Consider the following 25,379-nt stretch of genomic DNA (forward strand, 5'->3'; position numbering starts at 1 on the left):
TCGGGAGCCCCATAGGGAATGACTGGAGCGGTGGACAGACATGTGCATCGCTTGGCAGGCCCATACAGAATGAATGGAGTGGCGGACAGGCATGTGCATCACTTGGGAGCCCCATAAGGAATGAATGGAGCAGCGGACAGCCATGTGCATCACTCGGATGCCCCATAGGAATTGAATTGACCGGTGAACAGGCATGTGCATCACTCGGGAGCCCGATAGGAAATGAATTGACCGGTGGACAGGCATGTGCACTGTTGATCAATTTCAAATGGGGATAATGTTCTGCAGATCGGTTCGGCTACCAGTGGTCAGACCTCCATAGGTGATAAAGGGGTTATCTGGTGAAAACAAGATAACTATAAGCACTCACCTTGGTCAATGTCATGAAGCCCGGTCACCTGGTAGGACTGTCTACCTTTTCTTTTAATCTGTAACCACACTGGAGAAATCAGGGTGAACTTAGAGGCAAATACTTTTGCAACTTCGTATCCGTGGCCATTCCACTGTGGAAAAAAGAATTGTAATTGGATATTTTTAATTGTTTTGTAACACATTTATATAAAACTGTCCTTATGGTCATGCACTTCTACATTGAGCTTTCACTCTACCCAGACGGCTATATACACGTGGGTGCAGCCGCACACCTCCCCACGAGTTACTAAATCCAGACTTGGGTGTCAGTTGTGATTCATCCTGGTCTATACAGGTAAGTGAGCCAATATCAGTCAGCAGTACGACTAAGCCTCCTGCGTCTAGAACATAATACTCAGGATTCAGCAAACGCAGAAAGGGACGTCAGCACGGATGTCAGCATTACTTTCTAGCTTTGCTGAGACCAGCGGTCACACTAGGCCAACGCACTGGTGCAGAGGAGAGAATGGTAATTTGGCTTTTCATGCAAAAAAGCAAAACATAGTGGGGTCGTGGCACTCACATTAGGCCACTAATGCTAGAACTGCAGGCAATCAATCTTCACCGCTACCTCTAATCATAAAACTGACATTTGGAAGTGGATGGATGGGATTATGAAGTGTAAATAGCTTTAGAGCTACAAGTCCACCTTGTAATCGCTGTCTAAATACGGAGTCAGGTTTAGCCATAATAGTTGGTGAGTTGTGCCGTCATATGCAGTACATGTCCCCTTATAACAGCCATAGCATCCATGAATGTCCCCAAATATGAGGCTTCTAGGAGATTGCAGCACAATTAAGTGGAACAATAGTGACATCTTGTGGAAATTCCAGGAACTGCACCCTCAGATGCCAACTGAACCGGCTAGGTTTTTATTATTTGTGATTTCAGTGATATTAGATATTTTTTATTTTATAAACAATATAATGTAACATTATAGCACTTTTTGTCCTAGATCTCTTGCAGCTCAGTGTTAGTATATTAATACTGAGCTTATATAAAAGGGGTTGTCGGGGCAAAATAAAACATTGTCCAGGAAAAAGAATGTGTGATTAAATAACAAACTCAGTCATACTCACCTACCAGGATCCAAATCAACCCGTTCCGGACAGAGACAGAAGTAGGACATGTTACCGTTCCACCAGCTGCCGGCCCTCAGCGGCCTGTGATTGACTGCAGCGGTCAGGTGACTTGAGAAATACACCATTGGATGTTAGGACACAGTGCTCAAATGACATCTGACCACTGCAGCCAGTCGCCGCCACGTCAGTATCAACTGGTGGAACAGTGACATCCCCACATCTTGTCTCCCTGCAGACCATGGAGCTGCCTGAGCTGGATCCAGATGTTCTGAACAGAGACAGAAATTAGAGATGTCACCGTTCCTCCAGCGGCCTGTGATTGACTGCAGCGGTTAGGTGACTTGAGTACTGCACCATTGGATGTTATATGATGACATGGTGCTTACAAGACACCTGACCGCTGCAGCCAGTCACACACCACGTCAGTGGTGACACTCCCACATCTTGTCTCCCTGCAGACCGTTGAGCCACCTGAGCTGGATCCAGGTATGACTGAGTTTGTTAATTTTTGCATATCCCGTCTTTTGAGCAACATTTTATTTTGCCTGGACAACCCCTTTAATCATTCAGGTCCTGTCCTTAATCTCCTTACCTGTGCTAGGTATTCTAGTGGGCTGAGCTCATGAGCAATGACCCCAAGGTAAAAGGTATCAAAGGAGAAGGAACATCATATGTTAGGACTTTTCTGACGGGATATTTGTAGGACTTCGGGAGTAAACCATGATCATTATTAGACAGCAAGAAATCAGTGCTGGCTCTAAATTCTGTCATTACACAGGAAATACAATTATCTGTACAACAAGCCACACTATATAAAATGTACATGGGAACATAGACATGCATTACTGCTATGAAAAATACGTAAAAATTGACATAATTAGCACACAAAAATGTGAGCCCAACAGCCAACGGCTGGGTTAAAAAACCTCCAATTTATGAGCAAACAGGAACCTGCAAATGAAGGACTGAAATCGCCTAAGGCTTTTATTTTAACCCAAAGAGGCATTAGAGTAGGCAGAGACCCAACAAAAAGAGGTCACCTTGCCGCTGGCTGTTGGGCTCACATAAATCTGGCCATTTTTGTGTGCTAAGTATCTAAATTGTTACTATATAAAATGTGTGAATATATAACATGGGAGCGATAACTTACCGGCGTGACATATCCCAGCACATCCCCAGAAACATAACGCTCCTTCACCTTTTTGCTGCAGTAACTCTGGTGATCGAGCACGATGTCCTTTGCCTTGACATCAGTGGTAACTAGTCCCCGGGACTGTACAGGAAGATCAGACAGGCGAGTCTAGTACAGGGGAACAGATGGTATACATTAGCACAGACATTACAGGACGGAGCCAACTTTGACAATCGTCTGCTATCTGCCATTGAAATCACTTTGTGTCCTCTGAAATTGCCCAATGACAACAAAAATGAGCACATAATGTTCTCTGGGAAGTCCAGCCAGGGAAGACGTACAGGCCTAGAGGATACGTGCTGTGCAACAGTGTGCCCTGATTAAATGGTCACGGTCATTTCAACAAGATCTGCATAAATCAATAGTACCGGCGAATATAGGAAACTTTGTAGTCTATCTTATCATAGAAATCTGCTTCTTTCTCCACTTATGATACACTTCATTCCTCCACCTGTCTCCTGAACGCTCATGTACTCAAATAAAAATCTGTTCAAATCTGTCTTGGTCAGAGTAAGGACTCACAGCACATCGGATTACTACTATTATGCTCTTTGGAGAGGCGAGGAGGAGTTAGGGGTCAGGTTACTGCTTCTATTATTCTCTATGGAGAGGGGAGTAAGAGTATGCAGCACAGTGAGGTGTCAGGTTATTGCCTCTATTATACCCCAAGAGGGGGGGGAGGGTGTAGACAGGAGAGACACTCAGTACTGTGAGGCATCAGGTTACTGCTTCTATTATACTCCATTGCGAGGAGAGAGAGAGAGGAGGACGAGACACCATCATAGTGAAGAGTCAGGTTACAGCTTCTATTATACACTATGGAGAGGGGAGGTGACATCATCATAGTGAAGAGTCAGGTTACAGCTTATATTATACACTATAGCGAGGGGAGGTGATATCACCATAGTGAGGAGTCAGGTTACAGCTTATATTATACACTATAGCGAGGGGAGGTGACATCATTATAGTGAGGAGTCAGGTTACAGCTTATATTATACACTATAGCGAGGGGAGGTGACATCATTATAGTGAGGAGTCAGGTTACAGCTTATATTATACACTATGGAGAGGAGAGGTGACATCACCATAGTGAGGAGTCAGGTAACAGCTTCTATTATACACTATGGCGAGGGGAGGTGACATCATCATAGTGAGGAGTCAGGTAACAGCTTCTATTATACACTATGGAGAGGGGAGGTGACATCATCATAGTAAGGAGTCAGGTTACAGCTTATATTATACACTATAGCGAGGGGAGGTGACATCATTATAGTGAGGAGTCAGGTTACAGCTTCTATTATACACTATGGAGAGGAGAGGTGACATCATCATAGTGAGGAGTCAGGTAACAGCTTCTATTATACACTATGGCGAGGGGAGGTGACATCATAATAGTGAGGAGTCAGGTTACAGCTTCTATTATACACTATGGAGAGGGGAGGTGACATCATCATAGTGAGGAGTCAGGTAACAGCTTCTATTATACACTATGGAGAGGGGAGGTGACATCATCATAGTGAGGAGTCAGGTAACAGCTTCTATTATACACTATGGAGAGGGGAGGTGACATCATCATAGTGAGGAGTCAGGTTACAGCTTCTATTATACTCCATGGAGAAGTGAGAGGGGAGGATGAACACTCAGCACAGTGAGGTGTCAGGTTACTGCTACTATTATACTCTATTGAGAGGAGCGATGGGAGAAGGAGCAAGCAATATAGTGAGGTGTCAGGTTGCTGCTGCTATTGTACTCTATTGAGAGGAGAGAGGGTAGGAAGAACACCCAACATAGTGAGGTGTCAGGTTACTGCTTCTATTATACTTATGGATAGGGGAGGAGACGACTTCATCATAGTGAAGTGTCAGGTTACAGCTTCTATTATACTCTATGGAGAGTAGAGAAAAGAGGAGGACTCAGCACAGTGAGGTGTCAGGTTACTACTTCTATTATACTGTATGGATAGGGGAGGAGAAGACTTCATCATAGTGAAGTGTCAGGTTACAGCTTCTATTATACTCTATGGAGAGAGGGGAGGAGGAGCACTCGGCACAGTGAGGTGTCAGGTTCTATTATATTCTATTGAGTGGAGAGAGGGGAGGAGGAGCACTCGGCACAGTGAGGTGTCAGGTTATGGCTTCTATTACACTTTATGGATAGTGTAGGTGCTGCTACTATTTTAGCGCACTCCAGTGTAGGATTCACAGCCACACAGATAAGTACCGTGTAATATACTCCATGCTTTCTCTGTTTGCTATGGAGAAAGAAGAGTAGGAATCCATCTCTCTGAACTTTGTATATGAGACATCACAGCAGCTAGTCTTCCCCCAGTAGCTCAGAGAAAACTGAAAATTAGACATAGGTCCTGAAGAGTGGAAAACTGTTGAAAAATGCTCTATACAAGTCATATAATGGCCAGAAACAGTGTTATTCTTCATGGTCATACACAAAAGCTTCTTCTAAAAACTCACCTGAATTAACAGGTTTGTTTTAAAATAAACTGAATTTTAGAATCTTTATACACAAAGGACCTGATTCATTAAAGGGAACCTGTCACCAGATGTCATGCGGTGTTCGGCTCCACACTCGCGTGGTGCCACGACGGCGTCAGACTCTGTTCCCATTGTAGAGTCTGACAGGCAGCCTGATTTCTCCTAGTTGCTGAGTCAGAGCCGGGCGTTGGCTGATTAATTTCCATTTTCTCCCCACTCCTGCAGGAGTTAATTCTTGTGAATTTGTGTGCGGCTCCTGGGTGGTCAGGTTGCCGATTACCACCCACAACCATGTCCTTCCTATTTAAAGGGATGGGAGTCTGTTTCACTGAGCCTATAATAGCTTCAGCATAGCGCCAGTGATTCCGATCTTTGTGGTGATCCAGTTCTTGGTGTCCTGTAGTTTGCTATTTTGAGTGGTGTTGAAGTTTCAATGTTGTGCATTTACTTCCTTCCCTTGTTCTTTATTCCCTCCTGCACATGTATAGCCTTCGTCTTTGAGAGTGTCTGTATGAGTTTTGGTTCTCACTTCTCCGTTTAGTTTTTGTGGGGTTTTGTTACTGCGTTTTCCAGCCCGCCCCATGGGTGGGGGAGAGGGGGAGTAAGTTCAGGGCTGGGACAGGAGTCAAGGTCACGCTGGGGGCTCGGACCTAGCTACCATCAAGCCTACCTCCGAGATAAGGGACAGCGCAGGGTTTCTAGTCTGAGGGTCAATCTAGGGGACCTTGTGCTGTCATTTCACACCCCGTGATAGCAGATTCATGCTGCCCACCCTAAGAGTAGTATGAATTAGCACTCCTGGCTACATGATTATAGCCAAGTAAAAAATTTTCTGAAACATTCTGGCGATGCTGGAATAAAATTCACCTAAATCATTAGGAGATGCATATCCCTTAATGAATTAGGCACATCTTAAAACTGGAGTGTGCCTCACCAAAAATATTACTCAGATCATTAATGTGCCATACATTTTGATAAATGTGTCAGGCAGGCTTACGAATGCCTTGTTCTGCCCCAGCTCAGCCCACTTTCCCTGAGGTTAATAAAAGCGTCAAAGGTCGCTGTTTTGGGCAACTTTGTTTGCGACTTTTTAAGGTGTTTTATGGGTAGACACCTTAATGAATTAAGCCCAACGTGTCTCTCAACACGTTAATTGTTAGAGCTGCAGCTTGTGCTCCAGAGCTGTTCTTCCGACTGTCACTGGAGACATAAACTTCAAACTAAAGTCAGCCAATTGGAAAGGTTATTAGTCATATAGTCACCTGGCTGCATATAATACTACACTGCAAGTAGTAGACACTCTGCTGAACCACAGAAATACAAAAAAGAGAATAATTACAGCGGTACTATCATACATCAGATATTCTACACAAAGGAGAGCCCACATAGCACAAAGTCACCAGCACGGAAGAAAACAATAGCAGCTGCCGAGTCTCACGACACACAGAATCGTCTATGCTCTCTGCATGCTACTTACTTATGTTGGTCCCATATTCATGTCCATGTGCTTTCTATGAACAAGAGACAACTCTGGATCAAGCCGAAAGGTTATGACCGAAAGTGTTGACACCCTTGAAATTGTTCCAGAAAATGAAGTATTTCTCCTAGTAAAATTATTGCAATTACACATGTTTTGTTATACACATGTTTATTCCCTTAGTGTGTATTGGAACAAGACAGAAAACTGAGGAAAAAAAGTAAATTGGACATAATTTCACACAAAAGTCCAAAAATGAGCAGGACAAAATTGTTGGCACCTTTCTAAAATTGTGAACAAATAACTTTGTTTCAAACATGAGATGCTCGTTCAAAGTCACCTGTGACAATAAAAAGTGTGGGCAATATCAACATCACACCAGAAACCAGATAAAAAAGGGGAGAAGTTGACTTAATTTTTGCATTATGTGTCTGTGTGTGCCCCACTAAGCATGGAGAACTGAAAGAGAAGAAGAGAACTGTATGAGGACTTGAGAACCAAAATTTCGGAAAAATATCAACAATCTCAAGGTTACAAGTCCATCTCCAGAGATCTTGATGTTCCTTTGCCATGGTGCACAACATAATAAAGAACTTTACAACTTATAGCACTGTAGCTAATCTCCCTTGAAGTGGATGGCAGAGAAAAATTGATGAAACGTTGTGAAACAGGATGGTTCGGATGGTGGATAAGCAGCCCCCATCAAGTTCCAAAGAAGTTCAAGCTGTCCTGCAGGCTCAAGGGCATCAGTGTCAGCAAGAACTATCCGTCCACATTTGAATTAATTGAAATACTGCGGAGGAGATTCAGCGGGACCCCAGTGCTGACACAAACATAAAAAGCTACTCTGCAGTTTGCCAAAAAGTATGTAAGCCAAAATCCTTCTGAGAAAGTGTCTTGTGGACATATGAGACCAAGGTGGAGCTTTTTGGTAAAGCACATCGTTCTACTGTTTACTGAAAATGGATTTCTGCGTACAAAGAAAAGAACACAGTACCTACAGTCAAATATGCTGGAGGCTCAAAGATGTTTTGATGCTGTTTTGTGGCCTCTGTAACTGGATGTTTTGACTGTGTGCAAGGCATCATGAAATTTGAAGACTGCCAACGGATTTTGGGTTGCACAGTCTATGAACCAGAATGGAAAGTGGCACCTATACCAGTGTTGCACATTTTTGCGGAACACAGTTCTTTTTTTTTACAAAGACGATCATTCAGATAAATGGCAGCCATGTACTGCAATATTCCACATCTGTAAAATCAGCTGATTGCAGGGATCGGGAGCCTGTACGTGTTTTTGTCTCAAAAAAGCACAATCATCCTAAAAATAACTGTACAGAAATACAACTCAGAGTATGTAAATACTGAAGCTTTTTGTTGAGTTTTGAGGAGGTTTCGGAGAGTTTTTGTTGCACAAACTCTTAAAAAAAAATCTGCTAGCGTGCACATATCCTAAGTAGAGTTGAGCGAGTATCTAACGATTTGTACTCGCTATACTCTTAACGAGCACTGTTTAATACTTGCGTATTCGTTCCGAATAGTGTGTGCAATGCAAGTCAATGGGGAAAAACTCACAATGTAACGAGTAACCTGAATGCCGCACTATTCGCTACTCGCAAGATAAGTACAGCATTCGGGTTATTCGTTACTTTGTGAGTTTTCCCCATTGACTTGCATTGCACACGATATTCGGAATGAATATGCGAGTATAAGGCTATGTGCCCACGCTGCGGAAAATGCGCAGATTTTGCCGCGGATTTCTCGCGGAAAAGCCGCGGATTTCCCGAAAATCTGCAGCACAGGTACTTTCCAGCCATTTCTATGGCATTTTAGAAATGCTGTGCCCACACTGCGGATTTTTCCACAGCGGATTTCGTGCGGATTTTGGTCCGGAAAAATCTGCAACATGTTAATTATTGTTGCGGATTTTCATCCGGATTTTGGCTTTAAAATTGGGGGGGAAAAAAAAAAATCCACACCAAAATCCGCATCAAATCCGCGGCAATTCCGCGGTAAATCCGCGGCAAATCCGCACCTTTGAAAAGGTGCGGATTTTGCGGGAAAGCTGCGGATTTTGATGCAGAAAAATCCACAGCTACATTCTCCCGTGGACACATAGCCTAAGACAGTTCTCGTTAAGAGTATAGTGAGAATGAATAGTTAGGTACTCGTTCAACTCTAATCCTAAGTCTTTCATTATGTCACGCTCCCGGGGCCCCGGCGCCGCCCCTTACCCACTGACCTGGTCCTGGGATCACAGCGCTGCTCCTTACCCCCTGACCTGGTCCACGTGCGTACCGACCGCGGCTGCTGCTCCCGCTCCTGCTTCCCTGCGTCTCCCGTACTCCCTGCTCGGCGGTCCCGCCGGCTTGCAGAGGCTCGGGACTGCCACCGGCTCCCCTGCGTCCTGTCCCCGGCCTCCTGTGCTTGTCTCCGGCTCCCGGGCTTCGAGCATGCGCATTAGGGCGCGGGCACGCTCATTAACCTCTTCTTAAAGGGCCAGCATCCCTGGAACAGGATTGGGCTGATTTCAGCTGCAGGGTATGTAAGGCTTCCTTTTGCATACGGGCGGTGCTTGTACAACGAGTTCTTGCAGCTTAGTCTCTTGTGCTAGTGTTCAAACCCTCTGTGTTCTGTTCCTGGATTAACCCTGTCTCTGCCCTCAGATCCTGACGCCCGGCGTGTGCCCCAGCTCCTCCGGCTCCCTGGAGATTTACCAGTGTCCATTAGCAGTGGACCTCACCATCTTCCCCCTGCTTCACTCCGCCACCGGCTCTGGATTACATCCGACGTCTCCAGCCTGCATTCATCACTGGTTCCGGACTTTGCGTGCTGTCTTCGCCCGGCTCTGGTTATCCGTCTGGATTTCCTCCGGTGCGAAGTCACTGCGGCATCGGCCCCCGTATTCTGCCCGGACTTTCCAAGGATGTTCCCTGTATCCAGCCTGTGTTCTGGCTGGTGTGCATCTAGGCCCTCTGGGGTGGTCGCCAGACAGTCCCTGTATAGGGGTTCGCTCCTGGTGGCCTCCCTGGGGGAGTCCGGTGCATGGCCCCGTGGATCCACTCCTGGACAGAACGCTACTGATTACAGAGGAGCCATAGATTATATTTATAACAACGGATCCAGCCGCAGGTTCCACCGACTTATGGGAACCATAATTGTTCGGGTATTTTTGATGTTAGTAATAACACTACGGATTTTGCGGTTTGTGCTTTCAAAAAAATGCCAAACAGCTTGATGAACCCCCGACAGACCCCATTAACACAAGCGCGGACAGAATCTAATAACGTATCTTTATAGGAACACGATTTTCTAACAAGTAATCAAACACCACAAAATAGAAGCATAAGAGAGTCACAAAGGGGCAGCCGCACAAACATAAAATAAAAACACGCTGCTGTCGCTGTACAGAGTTTTAGGACTTGCCACACAGGCGTATTATAAGTGATCTGTGCCGTGTACACCGGAATATATTGCATTAACAGCTCCGGTTTATAGGGGAGCCCCGCCACAATGGCTACCAGAGGAAATGCTTTTACCGCGGTGAGGATTTATGGAGACTCTTAACATATCCTCAGTGGTCGGTAACACACAACTGCTGCACACAAACGACCTAATATCTGACACTCTGCCTTACCGGGCTATAACTCAAGGTGAGGCATCAATTACTGTATACCATGAGAAATGTGATTCGGCTTGTATTAACAGTGGATTGCGGGATTAGAAAAATTGGTCTGTTTTGTTTTTTTTTACCCCAAAGGAACAATATCACGTCTGCTGCTCAGTCCCATTAACAGAATAATGACGGAGTGCCATACATGTGCATTACTTTAGGTGGGCCTCCATCCAACCCCTTTATAAATGTACTACAAGCGCCTCGACTTCTATAGGATACGGCCCAGCAGAGCGGCGGAGACCTCGCAGCCCCAGATCAGCGCTTTTAGTAAATAATGTCCCCCCCCAGTGAATCGTTTTCCTGAAGCTACCACGGATGCCTCATTTTCAGTGGAAAATGGCAAAATTAAAAAAATAAATATAAAGCCTGTATAAATAATTGAAAGTAAATACAATATTAGACAAATAAATAACAATAAGCGGGGCGTGGTGCAGAAGGCGAGGTTTTGTCTGCATGTAGTGAGAGATTCCGCGAGTATACTGTGTACCAGACCCGGACTGGAATAAAAATATAAATTTGAAATAACTCCGGCACACTACTAATTCCCATAAGAATCAAGGAGACATGGTAAATTGAAAAATCTTTTTTCTTTTATTTTGCTCGTGAAAAAGTGAAAAAGTGCTTTACATGCGTCCGCCTGTAAAGCACTTTTTCACTTTTTCACGAGCAAAATAAAAGAAAAAAGATTTTTCAATTTACCATGTCTCCTTGATTCTTATGGGAATTAGTAGTGTGCCGGAGTTATTTCAAATTTACTGACTCTTTTTCTCCAGAGCACCTACACAAGGTGAGGCGAGGTCTTCTCTCATAAATTTTGGAATAAAAATATAGCCCTGCTGCCCCCACAGGGCCATGTCGCCCCCTTTTATACAGATGCAGTTCTATATTACAACATCTAGTGGTGGTGAGGGAAACCAGGGACCAGTGGTAGGTTTGGTCAGGGGCCACCATCTTCCCCTTCCCTAGACACAGGGTTTCCCTTCCCTTTCGCCATTTGCTTGGTACTTCCCGCTACTAGTGTGACAGTTTAAGACCGGATTCTTCAGTTCCCACCATTATTTGTCTGCAGAAAGTTGAGAGGCGCCCATATAGGTTCCGCACCTATGCGCCAAGCAGGAATTCTGACCCAAAAATAGGCCCTAGGTAGGAAATAGATGGGATGAGTGCTTAGTTAACCCCACTAAGCTCTAAAGAAGAGACAGAAATACACATAGGTGAAAGTAAACGAATAACTTATCTCTAGATGACTCAGGGAAAGGAACTGCAAAAACAACACCGTTTCTCCAGATGAATACAAGCCGACTGCTTGCACTGAAAACCTGCTAAGGGCAGTAGACCTATTACCAGCGCAGAGTAAGGGGGATTGAGGGTATTTAAAGATACAAAGGCAAGTGCTGATGAAAAACAACTGAAAAAGGTGAGGAAATCTGCAGGGTCCTAAAGTGAAAGGGATAAACCCCAAGCAGGGAAAAAGGGAAAGTCAGAGAGCAGCTTGTGTAGCCAAACGCTGCGACCTTCTACAGTTGGAACCTACAGGACTGTCTGTCAAGCATGGCACACTTGTAACATAAACTTCAACAACCGATCCTTTTGTTCTCCTGGAGATTAAAGGGGGCTTTACACGCTGCAATATCGGTACCGATATCGCTAGCGGGCGTACCCGCCCCCGTCGGTTCTGCGTCACGGGCAAATCGCTGCCCGTGGCGCACAACATCGCTAACACCCATCACACGCACTTACCTGCCCTGCGACGTCACTCTGGCCGGCGATCCGCCTCCTTTCTAAGGGGGAGGGTCGTGCGGCGTCACAGCGACGTCACACGGCAGCCGTCCAATAGAAGCGGAGGGGCGGAGATGAGCAGGACGTAACATCCCGCCCACCTCCTTCCTTCCGCATTGCCGGCAGGTAAGGAGATGTTCGTCGCTCCTGCGGTGTCACACATAGCGATGTGTGATGCTGCAGGACCGACAAACAACCTCGTTACTCACCAGACAACGATATTTGGTGTTTGGACGACCTCTCCAAAGCCAACAATTTTTACCACTTTTGCAATCGTTGTAGGTCGCTCGTATGTGTTACACGCTGCGATGTCGCTAACGACGCCGGATGTGCGTCACAAACAAAGTGACCCCGATGATAAATCGTTAGCGATATCGCAGCGTGTAAAGCCCACCTCCATTCAGCTTACTGCAGTCAGACTTGTGACTGCTGATCTGTGAGGAGCCTGGTGTGGGACCACCAAAGATGTGATATCGATGACCTATCTGGAGAAGAGATCATCAATATATTTCAACCAGACAACCCAATTAAGCATCAGTATTTTTTAAAGACTCCATCTGTAATTGTCAGTTTTTCCTGAGTTTAGTCCTTGAATCGACAAGCACTATGTTGTTCTGCCGAACTCAGAAGCACCGATTTCCCTGAGCCTATAGTTGAGTGGCTGCTTCTCCTGAACCAGCACGGGACCTGGTCTGTGTCCTGAATTAGCCCCAAAGGCTCTTTAATCAATAATCTGCTGTTCCATGAGAATGAACAGGCCGTCTGCAGAACCCCTCCTAAATCCACACACAGCAGTGCTTCTGGTCAACATATAGTACATATGTTCCTACAATACAAAGATAGTCAAGTGCTGGTCTCCATCCAGCCTTGGTGAGAAGTTGTCCCATCATCTGTTAGCAGAAGAGTATTTCTAAATCTGTGCTCTCTCCCTCCTCCTCTCTTACACAACCTCTCTCTACTTTGTACAACCTGACCCTTACTATAACACTCTTTTAAACACTTTTTTAAATCTTTACATGGACTATACAGTGCCATGTAAACGTTTGGGCACCCCTGGTCAAAATTACGGTTATTATGAACAGTTAAGCGGGCTTTACACACTGCGATATCGGTCCCGATATCGCTAGTGTGGGTACCCGCCCCCATCTGTTGTGCGACACGGGCAAATCGCTGCCCGTGCCGCACAACATCGCCCAGACCCGTCACACATACTTACCTGCCCGGCGACGTCGCTGTGACCGGCGAACCGCCTCCTTTCTAAGGGGGCGGTCCGTGCGGCGTCACAGCGACGTCACTGAGCGGCCGCCCAATAGAAGCGGAGGGGCGGAGATGAGCGGGACGTAACATCCCGCCCACCTCCTTCCTTCCGCATTGTGGCCGGGAGGCAGGTAAGGAGAGCTTCCTCGTTCTTGCGGCGTCACACATAGCAATGTGTGCTGCCGCAGGAACGAGGAACAACCTCGTTACTGCTGCAGTAACGATTTTTGAGAATGGACCCCCATGTCACCGATGAGCGATTTTGCACGTTTTTGCAACGATGCAAAATCGCTCATCGGTGTCACACGCAACGGCATCGCTACAGCGGCCGGATGTGCGTCACAAAATCCGTGACCCCAACGAGTTTGCATTAGCGATGTCGTAGCGTGTAAAGCCCCCTTTAAGCACGCTGCAGATGAAATTATCTATAAAAGGCACAAAGTTAAACATAAACATTTCCTTTGTATTTTAGGTGAAACCCCCCCCCCAAAAAAAAACTGTAAAAGTTTAAAATAACACAAAAGGAAAATGGGCTTATGCAAATGTGTGGGCACCCTGCATGGTTAGTACCTAGTAGCACCCCCTTTGGAAAGTGTCCCAGCTTGTACATGCTTTTTGTAGCAGCCAACAGTCTTTCAATTCTTGTTTGAGAAACTGTCATCCATTCTTCCTTGGAAATGTCTTCCAGTTCTGTGAGATTCCTGGCTCATCTTGCATGCACTGCCCTGCTTTGGAAAAGTCTTCTACTTCTGTGAGATTCCTGGCTCGTCTTGCATGCATTGCTCTTCCTTGGAAAAGTCTTCCAGTTCTGTGAGATTCCTGGCTCGTCTTGCATGCACTGCCCTGCTTTGGAAAAGTCTTCTACTTCTGTGAGATTCCTGGCTTGTCTTGCATGCACTGCTCTTCCTTGGAAAAGTCTTCCAGTTCTGTCAGATTCCTGGCTCGTCTTGCATGCACTGCTCTTCCTTGGAAAAGTCTTCTACTTCTGTAAGATTCCTCGCTCATCTTGCATGCACTGCTCTTCCTTAGAAAAGTCTTCCAGTTCTGTGAGATTCCTGGCTTGTCTTGCATGCACTGCTCTTCCTTGGAAAAGTCTTCCAGTTATGTGAGATTCCTGGCTTGTCTTGCATGCACCGCTGTTTTGAGGTCTAGCCACAGATTTTCAATGATGATCAGATCAGGGGACTGTGAGAGCCATTGTAAATCCTGCAGCTTGCGCCTTTTGAGGTTGTCTATTGTGGATTTTGACATGTGTTTAGGTTCATTCCATTAGTAGAAGCCATCCTCTTATCTCTTCTTTTCAACCTCTGCTTTTTTTTTACAGATGGTGTTATGTTTTCATCAAGAATTTGTTGAATCTTCATTGAATCCATTCAATTCACAATAAGAGTAATTTTGACCAGGGGTGCCTAAACTTGTACATGCCACTGTAGCTATAGATTTAGGGAAAAAGAAATGACACAATGGAGATGTTTTAATTGTCAGATTGACGAGGGTGCAGGGAATTTCAATTTAAAGCCCTACCTTGCAAATCCATCATCAAAATAAAGTCTTCAATAATAAATTCCTTAAAGGAGAACCTGTCACCAGATTTGTCCACTATAAGCTGCGGCCACCACCAGTGAGCCCTACTATACAGCATTATAGAATACTGTATATAAAGGCTGCTTTACACGCAACGATATCACTAGTGATGTCGCTGGTGAAAGCACCCGCCCCCGTCGGTTGTGCGTCACAGGCAAATCGCTGCCCATGGCACACAATATCGCTAACACCCGTCACACATACCTGCCTAGTGATGTCGCTGTGGCCAGCGAACCGCCTCCATTCTAAGGGGGCGGTTTGTTTGGCGTCACAGCGGCGTCACTAAGCGACCGCCCAATAGAAGCGGAGGGGCGGAGATGAGCGGGCTGAACATCCCGCCCACCTCCTTCCTTCCTCATTGTGGGCGGCCACAGGTACAGTGATGTTCCTCGTTACTGCGGTGTCACACGTAGCGATGTGTACTGCCGCAGGAACGACGAACAACCTGTGTCCTGCAACAGCAATGATAATCGGGATAGGAACGACCGGTCAACGATCAACGATATGGTGAGTATTTTTGATCGTTAACGGTCATTCCTGCGTTTCACACGCAACGACGTCGCTAACGAGGCTGGATGTGCGTCACGAATTCCGTGACCCTCAACGACATCTTGTTAGCGATGTTGTTGCGTGTAAAGCGGCCTTAAGTGCCTAAGCCGATCAGTACAACGTAAAAAACACCTTTTATTATTCTCACCTGCGGGGTGGTCTGATCTGATAGGTGTCTCTGGTCTTGATCTGGCGCTTCCTTTCTTCTTGCGATCGCCGTCCTCTTTTCCATCTCCGTATGGATAACGCGTCCTAGGTCATCCACACAGTGTCCTCCATTGCACTCCTGCGCACACGCTCTTCTCTCTTCCCTGCCGAGGGCAGATCAAAATATTGTAGTGCGCATGCACAGGTGGTCTTTGACCTTTACCCGCGCCTGCGCATTACAGTACTTTGCAGGGCAGAAAGAAGTGCGTGTGCAGAAGAGTGCAATGACGTACTCTGTGTGGATGAAGTAGGACGCGTTATCCACACATAGCAGAGAAATAGGATGGCGATTGCAAAAAGAGAGGAGGCGCCGGGCCTAGACCAGCGACGCCCATTGGACCCGACCACCCCGTAGGCGAGTAGAATAAAAGATGTTTTTGACATTATACACAGCGGCTTGGGCTCTTATGTACAGTATTCTGGAATCCTTTATATAAGAGCCCACTGGTGCTGGCCACAGTTTATAGGGGAAAAATCTGGTGACAGGTTCCCTTTAAATCTGCTGATAGATTTCTAGGGAAGTGAAGAATTGCACACGGCTATTGTAAAACTCGGACCAGTCACGTCCACAAATATGTGAATAGGACTGGTTTATGTGATTGTCTGCCTACTATTTACGGATACTAATCTGGTCTATAAATTGTTCCAGCCTAATGCAAGCTGCAAACATTTCCTACCAATTACACAGCAAAAATGTACAGCACTGGGATAACACATGCAGGGCATCCACGTGCTGTCCATCTTCTGATTTGAACTTAGGGATTTGATCTGTGACATAGATTAATAATGGACCGGTCTCGCCTTTTTTACATACAGTCAACAAAATTACACAGACGTGTGTGTATGGCCCCATAGACTGTGACGGATGCCTTGGCCTCAGTACAATTTGTATCTGAGCCTTGTCTTTGGTGTAAAGTATCCACAGTGCTCCATTTACCCAAATACTTTTTTTGCAAAGGGACCTTATGGGCGACAGAAGTGGTATACCATGTCATAGGTCAGAAGGGTTTTTTTGTGGGACGTATTCATTATCATAAGTGGTTTGCAAGAGCACAGCAGAGTTTAACAGCATAGTCTGTGACATGTAACATAGAGGTACACGTTATATCGATTGTTGCAATGTAGCACCCCTGAGCCACTCAGGGCACTACTAGGAACTGCATCCTCACCAGGATGCAGGGCCTACCCCCTGGGACCTGGAACACCAGTGCCAGCAACACCCACACACACCAAAATACCAGTTCCCATTCCACACCAGGGGTAATTGCTAGTCGGACACAAGAGGATGGCCACCTAGAGGGCGGAGCCAGACCAGGGGAGTAGACAGCCTGGTGGGAGGGGACAGCAGGCAGTCAGCAGTTAGTCAGTGCAAAGAAGTAGTAGAGAGAGAGGTGCCTGAGAGCTGGGTCGTGTTACGGTGACCCGGGGGCACAAGAGAGTGGTCGCCAGGGCAGGTACACCCGAGTAACGCTGGGACCAGAGCCCTAGGTCAGGCGACACTTTCATACGGCCTGGCAAATACCTGCACAGTGAGGGGACCTTCATGGACCTCACTGACCCACAGATCCAGGGACACCAGCAGTAAAGCAAGGATCAGGGTTTGGGACACAGACCAGCCCTACAGAGTCCACACTGCCCACCGTACGGACAAGGAGACTGCCACAAAAAGGGACAGTCGAGCCTCAAATGCTCCACGCTACGGGGACCCAACTACACTGAGAGTGTAGGGTACAGAGCAACCAAGTCATCAAACTGGCACTGGATCTACAAGGACCGGAACCTGCCGTCCAAGGGTCAAGAGTGAGTAGAGATTGTTAATTACAACCCACGGTGTGGCCTCCCTTATTTCTCCATCATACATCTCCCGGGCTCAGCCCTACCTGCGGAGGGCCTACCACCACAGCTGCCATTACCACCAGCCCTAGAGAAAATCAACTCGGCAGTGGCGGTTTCACTATCTTAACCGCAACCCGCAGATGGAGTCACACAAATGACTTTAATCTCCCCTGTAAATATCCCCATTAAAAAGCACCCAGGGCACGGGACCGGGCAACGGCCACCAAAGTGACATTCCCCAGTGATACACCGCCCGGAACCGAGTACCCCATACCCTGAGCGACACAGCAACACTACAACTCCAAGCATGGCCTGAAATTCTGCAGCATGGCATGCTGGTCAGTTTTGCAAATTCTGGCTAGCCCAGGCTCAGAAGCATTGCATTTATAGAGTAATTATTCTTCTTATGGAAGTTTCCATTGACTGATACACGATTCCACCATCACAACTTATTTTTGGTGCCAATTTTGCAGTCTCGGTGTTGTCAATGCGAGGGCGTCCATAGTACAGCGGTCTTACCTTTGTGTCAAGTGACTTGGAAGAAGCTTTTTTGGAGTCTGTCTTTGACAAAGTGGCATCGGCCAAGTGGTAAGTGACGGTCACCGCCAGCAGGGCATTCAGCAGCTTCATTGTTCAGCCCCGGACCTCACTGCAATAAGAATACGAGGACAGTGACACAGCAGATACACAGCAGAGCCCGGATAATTTTTGCTATTGAAGTGTGGGAGGGAGCCTGGCACAGTGCTGGAGGCGATGTCTGGCCATCGAGCCCTTCATTGCTACAAGCAGCGTCTGTATCCGTACACAGCAACAGAGTAGAAAACTGGCACAGATCCGATCCACAATGTGCAGCCACAACCTGATGAGTTCATCCACCGACCCACAACATTGCTGGGCACATTTATATACACCGTAACAGCGGAATTAGGATATTATTCTGTGCTCTAAGTCACTGTAGTAACTGCGTGGGCAGGAAAAAGAATAATCAGGGGAAACGCAGAGTGGATGCCAAGAGCTCGCAATCTGCTCACGCTTCTTTTTCAAGAAACAGTTCCGCACCGTCCGTGGGCTGCATTAGGAATCGCGGCACTTCCCCATTCACCTATTGGGATATTCCCATCCTATAATACTAGGAGATGACATTACTATAGCATAGCGGGGGCTGATCTACAGGATCACCTTAAGGCCCTGTGCGCACACTGCATTTTTACCCGCAGTTTTACCCGCAGTTTTGCCGCGGAAATTTCTTGAGAAATGTTTGTGATCTTTCTGCAGACATTTCCCAGCAAAACCTATGGGGAAAAAAATATCTGTGCGCACGCTGCGTTTTTTTCTCAAGAGAATTCTTTCTGAAGAATTTCTTGAGAAAATTTCTTGAGAAAATGAGCATGTCACTTCTTTTCCGCAGGTACGTGCGGTATACCCCCGGTATTTCACTCCATTCACTGTAATATAATCGTGAAATACCGGGGGTATACCGCAGGTAGCAAATGATGTGCGGTATACCCTCGGTATAGCCGCGATTTACCTGCGGTAATGTACATCGCTGCCTGCGGTTTTGCAGGAAGTGATGTCATTATGACAGGAAGAGGAAGCGGAGCAGAGTAAACACAGACGTCACACTCCCTGGACGCCGCACAGAAGCACTTCCGTGTGACCTCCAGGTGCCCGTGCAGTCTGTGTCCCTCTCCAGCCCCGCGGCTGCCTGCCCTGCAGTGTGTCAGTGTCTGCCCGCAGTATCAGCGGCTTGTCATGCTGCAGCGCAGGCTGACACCCTGCAGTGCTGGCAGCCGCGGGGATGCCGAGCGCTGCTGTCAGGAGGTGAGATGAGATCATTACCTGCTGTGACGATCTCCTGCCTCCTGACGTCACTGCCGTCTATACCCGTCTCGCGGACGGAAACCCTTCTGTCACTAGCGGTGACGTCACGGGCTCTCGCGATACTGCTGAGAACGCGGCGGGCATAGAAGGCAGTGACAGCGCTGATGGCAGGACTGCAGGAGATCGTCACTGCAGGTAATGATCTCATCTAACCTCCTGATGGCAGCGCTCGTCATCCCCTGCAGTGACCTGGGCTATTGATGTTAGCTCAGCTCACTGCATTGCTCTCCCAGCCAATATGGAACATTATATTCTACATTGACTGGGACAGTGACTATGGTATGGATCGCCGTGGGACCCCCTTATTGGATTACGCCGGACCCGGATTTGATTGTTCTTGTCAATAAATTGGTGAAAGAGGGAACGTTTTGGGGAGTGTTTTTTCAAATAAAACTTTTTTTGTTGTCTATTTTTTATTTCTTACTGACTGGGTTGGTGATGTCAGGTATCTGATAGACGTGTGACATCACTAACTCCAGGGCTTGATGCCAGGTGACATTACACATCTGGCATCAACCCCATATATTACCCCATTTGCCACCGCACCAGGGCAATGGGATGAGTTGGGGCGAAGCACCAGGATTGGCACGTCTAATGAATGTGCCACTTCTGGGGCGACTGTAGCCTGCTATTTTTAGGCTGGGGAGTGTCCAATAACGGTGGACCTCCCTAGTCTGAGAATACCAGACCACAACTGTCCGCTTTACCTTGGCTGGTGATCCAATTTGGGGGGGACCCCACGTTTTTTGTTTTAAATTATTTAATGTAAAATAACAGTGTGAGGTGCCCTCTGTTTTGGATTACCAGCCAAGGTGAAGCTGCCAGCTGTGGTCTGCAGGCCGCAGCCGTCTGCTTTACCCTAGCTGGCTACAAAAGATGGGGGGACCTCACGTTGTTTTTTTTTTTTTAATTATTTATTTCTTTTTTGGCTAAATACAAGGCTAGGCACCCTTTAGTGCCACATGAAAGTCACTAAAGGGTGCCAGCTTAGAATATGCAGGGGGGTGGGACATTATATATGTCTTTCTCATCTATTATCTATCTATCTCTATCTATTCATCTATCCATCTTTCCCTCTATCTATTATCTATCTATCATCTATTATCTATATTATTTATTGCAGTAACAGCATAAAAAAAACGCAGGGACCCACCTGCAGAAAAACCGCAGCAAAACCGTGGCAAAAACGCATGCGTTTTTCCCGCGGTTTTTCACAGTAGGTGCGGTAATCTTCAACTCCCAGAAGTTTCTCAAGAAATTTTCTTGAGAAAAATCACTTTTCTAGTGCGCACATAGCCTAAGTCTTAAGAATGAAGGGACCACAGTGCTACTTCTACTCTGCACTCCTTCACATTGCTTCTAGCCCCTCGGTTGTGCAGGGAACTCATTCTGGCCCCATACAATTCAATAGAGCTGCAGAGGGTGACCACGAATACCACTGAATTAAGAAAAACTGTGAAAGGGATTCAGTGCTGAAACTTCAAGGTGGCCTCTTCATTCTCAGAAGTCAGATGTACGGCAATCATTAAAATGATCATCTGGAACTATTTTACTTTTTTACTATGGCCTAAGAACTAACAGACAGGTAGTTTCTAACTACCTGCCTGTTCTAACCAGCGCTGGCACAGACCACTCCTACTGGGGATTCTACTGCTGCATGCCTACAGAGCAGCTCTTTCTCTTCTGCTCTGTTGATGGAGTATCAATGCCGACATCATACTGATTGACAGCCGGTTTCCTCAAATTAGGTTGGGAGGAGCCGGTTGTAATCAGAATGACATCGGCAGTCACTCTTCATCAACAGAGCAGAGCAGAGCGGAAGAGAAGGAGCTGATCTGCAGCCATGAAACCAGTGGAAGCTGTAAAATTACCGGCAGGAGCAGTGTATGCCTGCAGAGATCGTCACTGGGCAGAACAACAAGGTAGTTACCGGCTATCTGCCTGTTAGTTCTTAGGCACAAAGTAAAAAAAATAATAAAATAGTCCAGAAAACCTTTTAATGTTATGACACACCCAAGCAATATACTATCACATAAACCGGAGTCATACTTGCGTGTGACTCACACGAGAATCAAGTTGCATCACCCGACACCGCCGCACACTCTCCGGACAGGAGTGTGCAGCTGCATGTACCGTATTTCTATGCAACTGAACACTCCTGTCTGGAGAGTGTGCTGCGGCTCGATTCAGACGCAAGTGTGACTCCGGCCTTATTGAGATGAGAATGAAGGAGGCTGCAAAACCATTGCTGACTATATCTGCTGAAATACTCAGTATTTTAATTCTTATTTCCTAAATCAGTAGTATGCATGAACATAACTTTGTAATATATCTTATCAGAGAGATCTGCTTCTTTCTCCTCTTGCACTGATCTTTCACCCTCAATTTATGGATGAAATCTGTGTTCAGTGAATACAGATGTTCCCATTACTGAGATAGAAGACAGTTGGTGCTTATAAGATTCCATGAAGAGAGGAGGGGAAGGGTTGTGGTGCAAAAGACAGGCATAATCTTTTACAAGTTCTCTGAAACAACAGTTACAGTTCTCCATAGAACTTAAAGGTAATTTGTCACCAGGTTTTTGCCACCTAATCTGAGAGCAGCATAACGTAGGGGCAGAGATCCTGATTCCAGCGATGTGTCACTTACTGGGCTGCTTAGTGTAGTTTTGATAAAATCACTGTTTAATCAGTAGGAGATTATCATTAGAAGACTACTTGGCGTGCTGCAGGTAGTCCAGCCTATTCATGAGCTCTGTATAACTGCTAGATCTGCAGCAGAGAAAACATTGATTTTATCAAAATGACAACAAACAAATCAGCAAGTGACACGTCGCTGGAATCAGGGTCTCTGTCTCTACATTATACTGCTCTCAGGTAGGGAGCAAAAACCTGGTGACAGATTCCCCTTAATGAGCAGCGACTGTCATCTCTAATCTCAGGAATGGGAAAGACTGTATTCACTAGAGACAGATTTTACCAGTGAATTTTGAGAATGAAAGATCAGTCCTGAAGAAGAAAGAAGTAATTTTTCTGATCAATACTGTTAATTCTAACTTCTATGGGTGATTCAGTATAGCTAGATGCATTGAATGAGACTACAGCTTTTATCAGTGTGTGTTGAAAAGTTCTGCAACTTTCTAATATAAAGTAAATATTCACCTGTTGCTGATTTTTTGCGGAACTGCCTGGTACTGTACCACTCATTTGCAGAAATCAATGTGCTTCGTACCAAAACAGCCCAATTAAGGCTGCTTTTACACATCAGTTTTTTGCCATCAGGCACAATCCGGCAAGAACAAAAAGCCAGCACTAAATGTGCACTTCAGCACTAAAAATTCCAAACTGTACTTATTATAAATTTGAGATTTTTGGCAAAAAATTGCAATTTCTTGAGCTGCCTCGCCACTCCACGGCAAATCTCATTTGGGGCAGTCCTACACTAAAATATTTTTATAAAATGTGCCATACGGCCTCACATATGAATAGTAGAACTGCTCTTAGCAGCACTCACCTGGTCTATTTCAATCCCGTACCCATGACTGAGTCATGGCTGTGGGCGGGACAGGTCCAAGCAAATGCTGCATGAAGTAAATAGCCTGTGGACAAGGCCTGATGACAATGTGAACAGTCACCAACCGCCAAAATCTAGACAGATGGAATACATCCCAAATTGGGGTGCATAGCAAGGTGGGGGTCAACCATCAACCAATTCAATGAAGAAAAAACAAAAAGCCAGCACCAAATGTGCACTTCAGCACTAAACATTCCAAACTGTACTTATTATAAATTTGAGATTTTTGGCAAAAAATTGCAATTTCTTGAGCCACCCCGCCACGTCACGGCAAATCTCATTTGGGGCAGTCCTAACACTAAAATATTTTTATAAAATGTGTCAAACGGCCTCACATATGAATAGTAGAACTGCTTTTAGCAGCACTCACCTGGTCTATTTCAGTCCCGTCCACAGGCTATTTACTTCATGCAGCATTTGCTTGGACCTGTCCCGCCCACAGCCATGACTCAGTCATGGGTACGGGATTGAAATAGACCAGGTGAGTGCTGCTAAGAGCAGTTCTACTATTCATATGTGAGGCCGTATGGCACATTTTATAAGAATATTTTAGTGTAGGACTGCCCCAAATGAGATTTGCCGTGACGTGGCGGGGTGGCTCAAGAAATTGCAATTTTTTGCCAAAAATCTCAAAATTTTTATAAGTACAGTTTGGAATTTTTAGTGCTGAAGTGCACATTTAGTGCTGGCTTTTTGTTTTTTCTACAATCCGGCAAAAACCTGAAAAAACGGACCTAGCGTCTGTTGCCACCAGATCCGTTTTTCCCCCCATAGACTTCTATTAGCGTCAGATGGCCTTGCATTCCATCTGGCTTTTGCCGGATCCGGCAAAATGTGCTTGTCTGGTGGCCAGATGGAACACTGAGGGGAACGTTTTTTGTCTCTGGCGAAAAACCGCATCGCGCTGGATCCGGCGCCATACAGCGTGTTTTATAATGGAAGCCTATGGACGCCGGATCCGGCATAATGCGGCAAAAAAACGGATACGGCCGCTGGATCCATTTTTTGAACTGAGCATGCTCAATAACAGAATGGATGCATCAAAAAACTGAAGGAACTGATGGAAAAAACTGATGCAACTGATCTGTTTTTTTGCCTGATCCGTTGCATTTAGTTTTTTTGCCGGATCGTGCCTGATGGCAAAAAACTGATGTGTGAAAGCAGCCTAATATAAACGGACCTGGAATGTATCTGCAGAAGTTTCTGTAATAAATCTTCAGTGTTTGAATACACCCAGAATATTTTTCAATTCCTTGCCATTTGTTTGATTCTTATTTGCCGTTAGTGAATGCAGACTATCTATGATAGTTACATGTTAGGGTACTTTCACACTTCCGGTTTTTCTTCTGCGGCACAATCCGGCACTTTGCAGGAAAATCGCAACCGGTATTTTTTGCTGCCGGTTGCGATTTTCCTGCATAGACTTACATTAGTGCCGTATTGTGCCGCATGGCCTTGCGTTCCATCCGGTTTTTGCCGCATGCGGCAGATTTAGCCGATGCGGCGGCCGGATGGAACGTTGCCTGGCACGTTTTTTCGTGCGGCAAAAAAAACCGCATCGCGCCGCATTCGGCCGATGCGGCGCATCTCTCAATGCATGCCTATGGCGGCCGGATGCGGCGCGATGCGGCAAATACCGCATCCGGCCGCCGCATGCGGTTTTTGCCACTGCGCATGCTCAGTAGCATGCCGCAAGCGGCAAAAACCGGGCAGGCCGCATGGGAAAAACTTATGCAAAGGATGCGGTGTTTTCACCGCATCCGTTGCATAGCTTGCACAGCCGGATTGAGCCGCAGGGCTCAAGCCGGATGTGTGAAAGTAGCCTAAGCCCCTACACATCTAAGGCTAATTTCACACATCAGTTTTTTTCCATCAGGCACAATACGGAAAAAAACAGGTAAAACGGATCCGGCGCCAGATCCGTTTTATCCCCATTGATTTGTATTAGCGCCGGAGTGTGCCTGATGGCCTTGCTTTGCATCCAGCTTTTGACTGATCCGTGATAATTGCCTAAAGCAGCGGCCGGAGGGAACATATCTTGTAACGTTTTTTTGTCCGGCAAAAAAACTGCATCGCGCCGGAACCGGCGCGATACGACGTGTTTTACAATGGAAGCCTATGGACGCCAGATCCGGCGTAATGCGGTAAAAAACGGATGCGGCTGCTGGATCCGTTTTTGTAAACTGAGCATGCTCCAATGTATTGAAAAAAACGGATCCAGCAAAAAAAAACGGACAAAAAGGATGCAAAATCGTATGCGTCGGATCCGTTTTTTGACGGATCAGGTATATTGGAACTGTCAAAAAAAAGGATCAGGCACATCAGTTTTTGCATATTCTGCGCCGGATCCGTTGCATCAAGCACACGCTGGATTGTGCCTGATGCCA

At 46.2% G+C, this 25,379-nt stretch overlaps 1 protein-coding gene across 1 annotated transcript in view; it reads right to left on the reverse strand.

Moving 5' to 3' along the window:
* The window catches only part of CHID1 (chitinase domain containing 1), a 495,903-nt gene that overhangs the window by 454,065 nt on the left and 16,459 nt on the right, over positions 1-25,379 (reverse strand). Inside the window, exons 2-4 of the mRNA XM_075326925.1 lie at positions 18,058-18,187; positions 2,644-2,793; positions 371-503 (exon numbers count right to left, since the gene is read on the reverse strand). Coding sequence (XP_075183040.1) covers positions 371-503; positions 2,644-2,793; positions 18,058-18,168 — 394 coding nt within the window. The 5' untranslated portion in view covers positions 18,169-18,187. The remainder of the gene's footprint in view (positions 1-370; positions 504-2,643; positions 2,794-18,057; positions 18,188-25,379) is intronic.

This window comes from Anomaloglossus baeobatrachus, chromosome 10 (genome assembly GCF_048569485.1).
Source record: "Anomaloglossus baeobatrachus isolate aAnoBae1 chromosome 10, aAnoBae1.hap1, whole genome shotgun sequence".
Taxonomy (NCBI): domain Eukaryota; kingdom Metazoa; phylum Chordata; class Amphibia; order Anura; family Aromobatidae; genus Anomaloglossus; species Anomaloglossus baeobatrachus.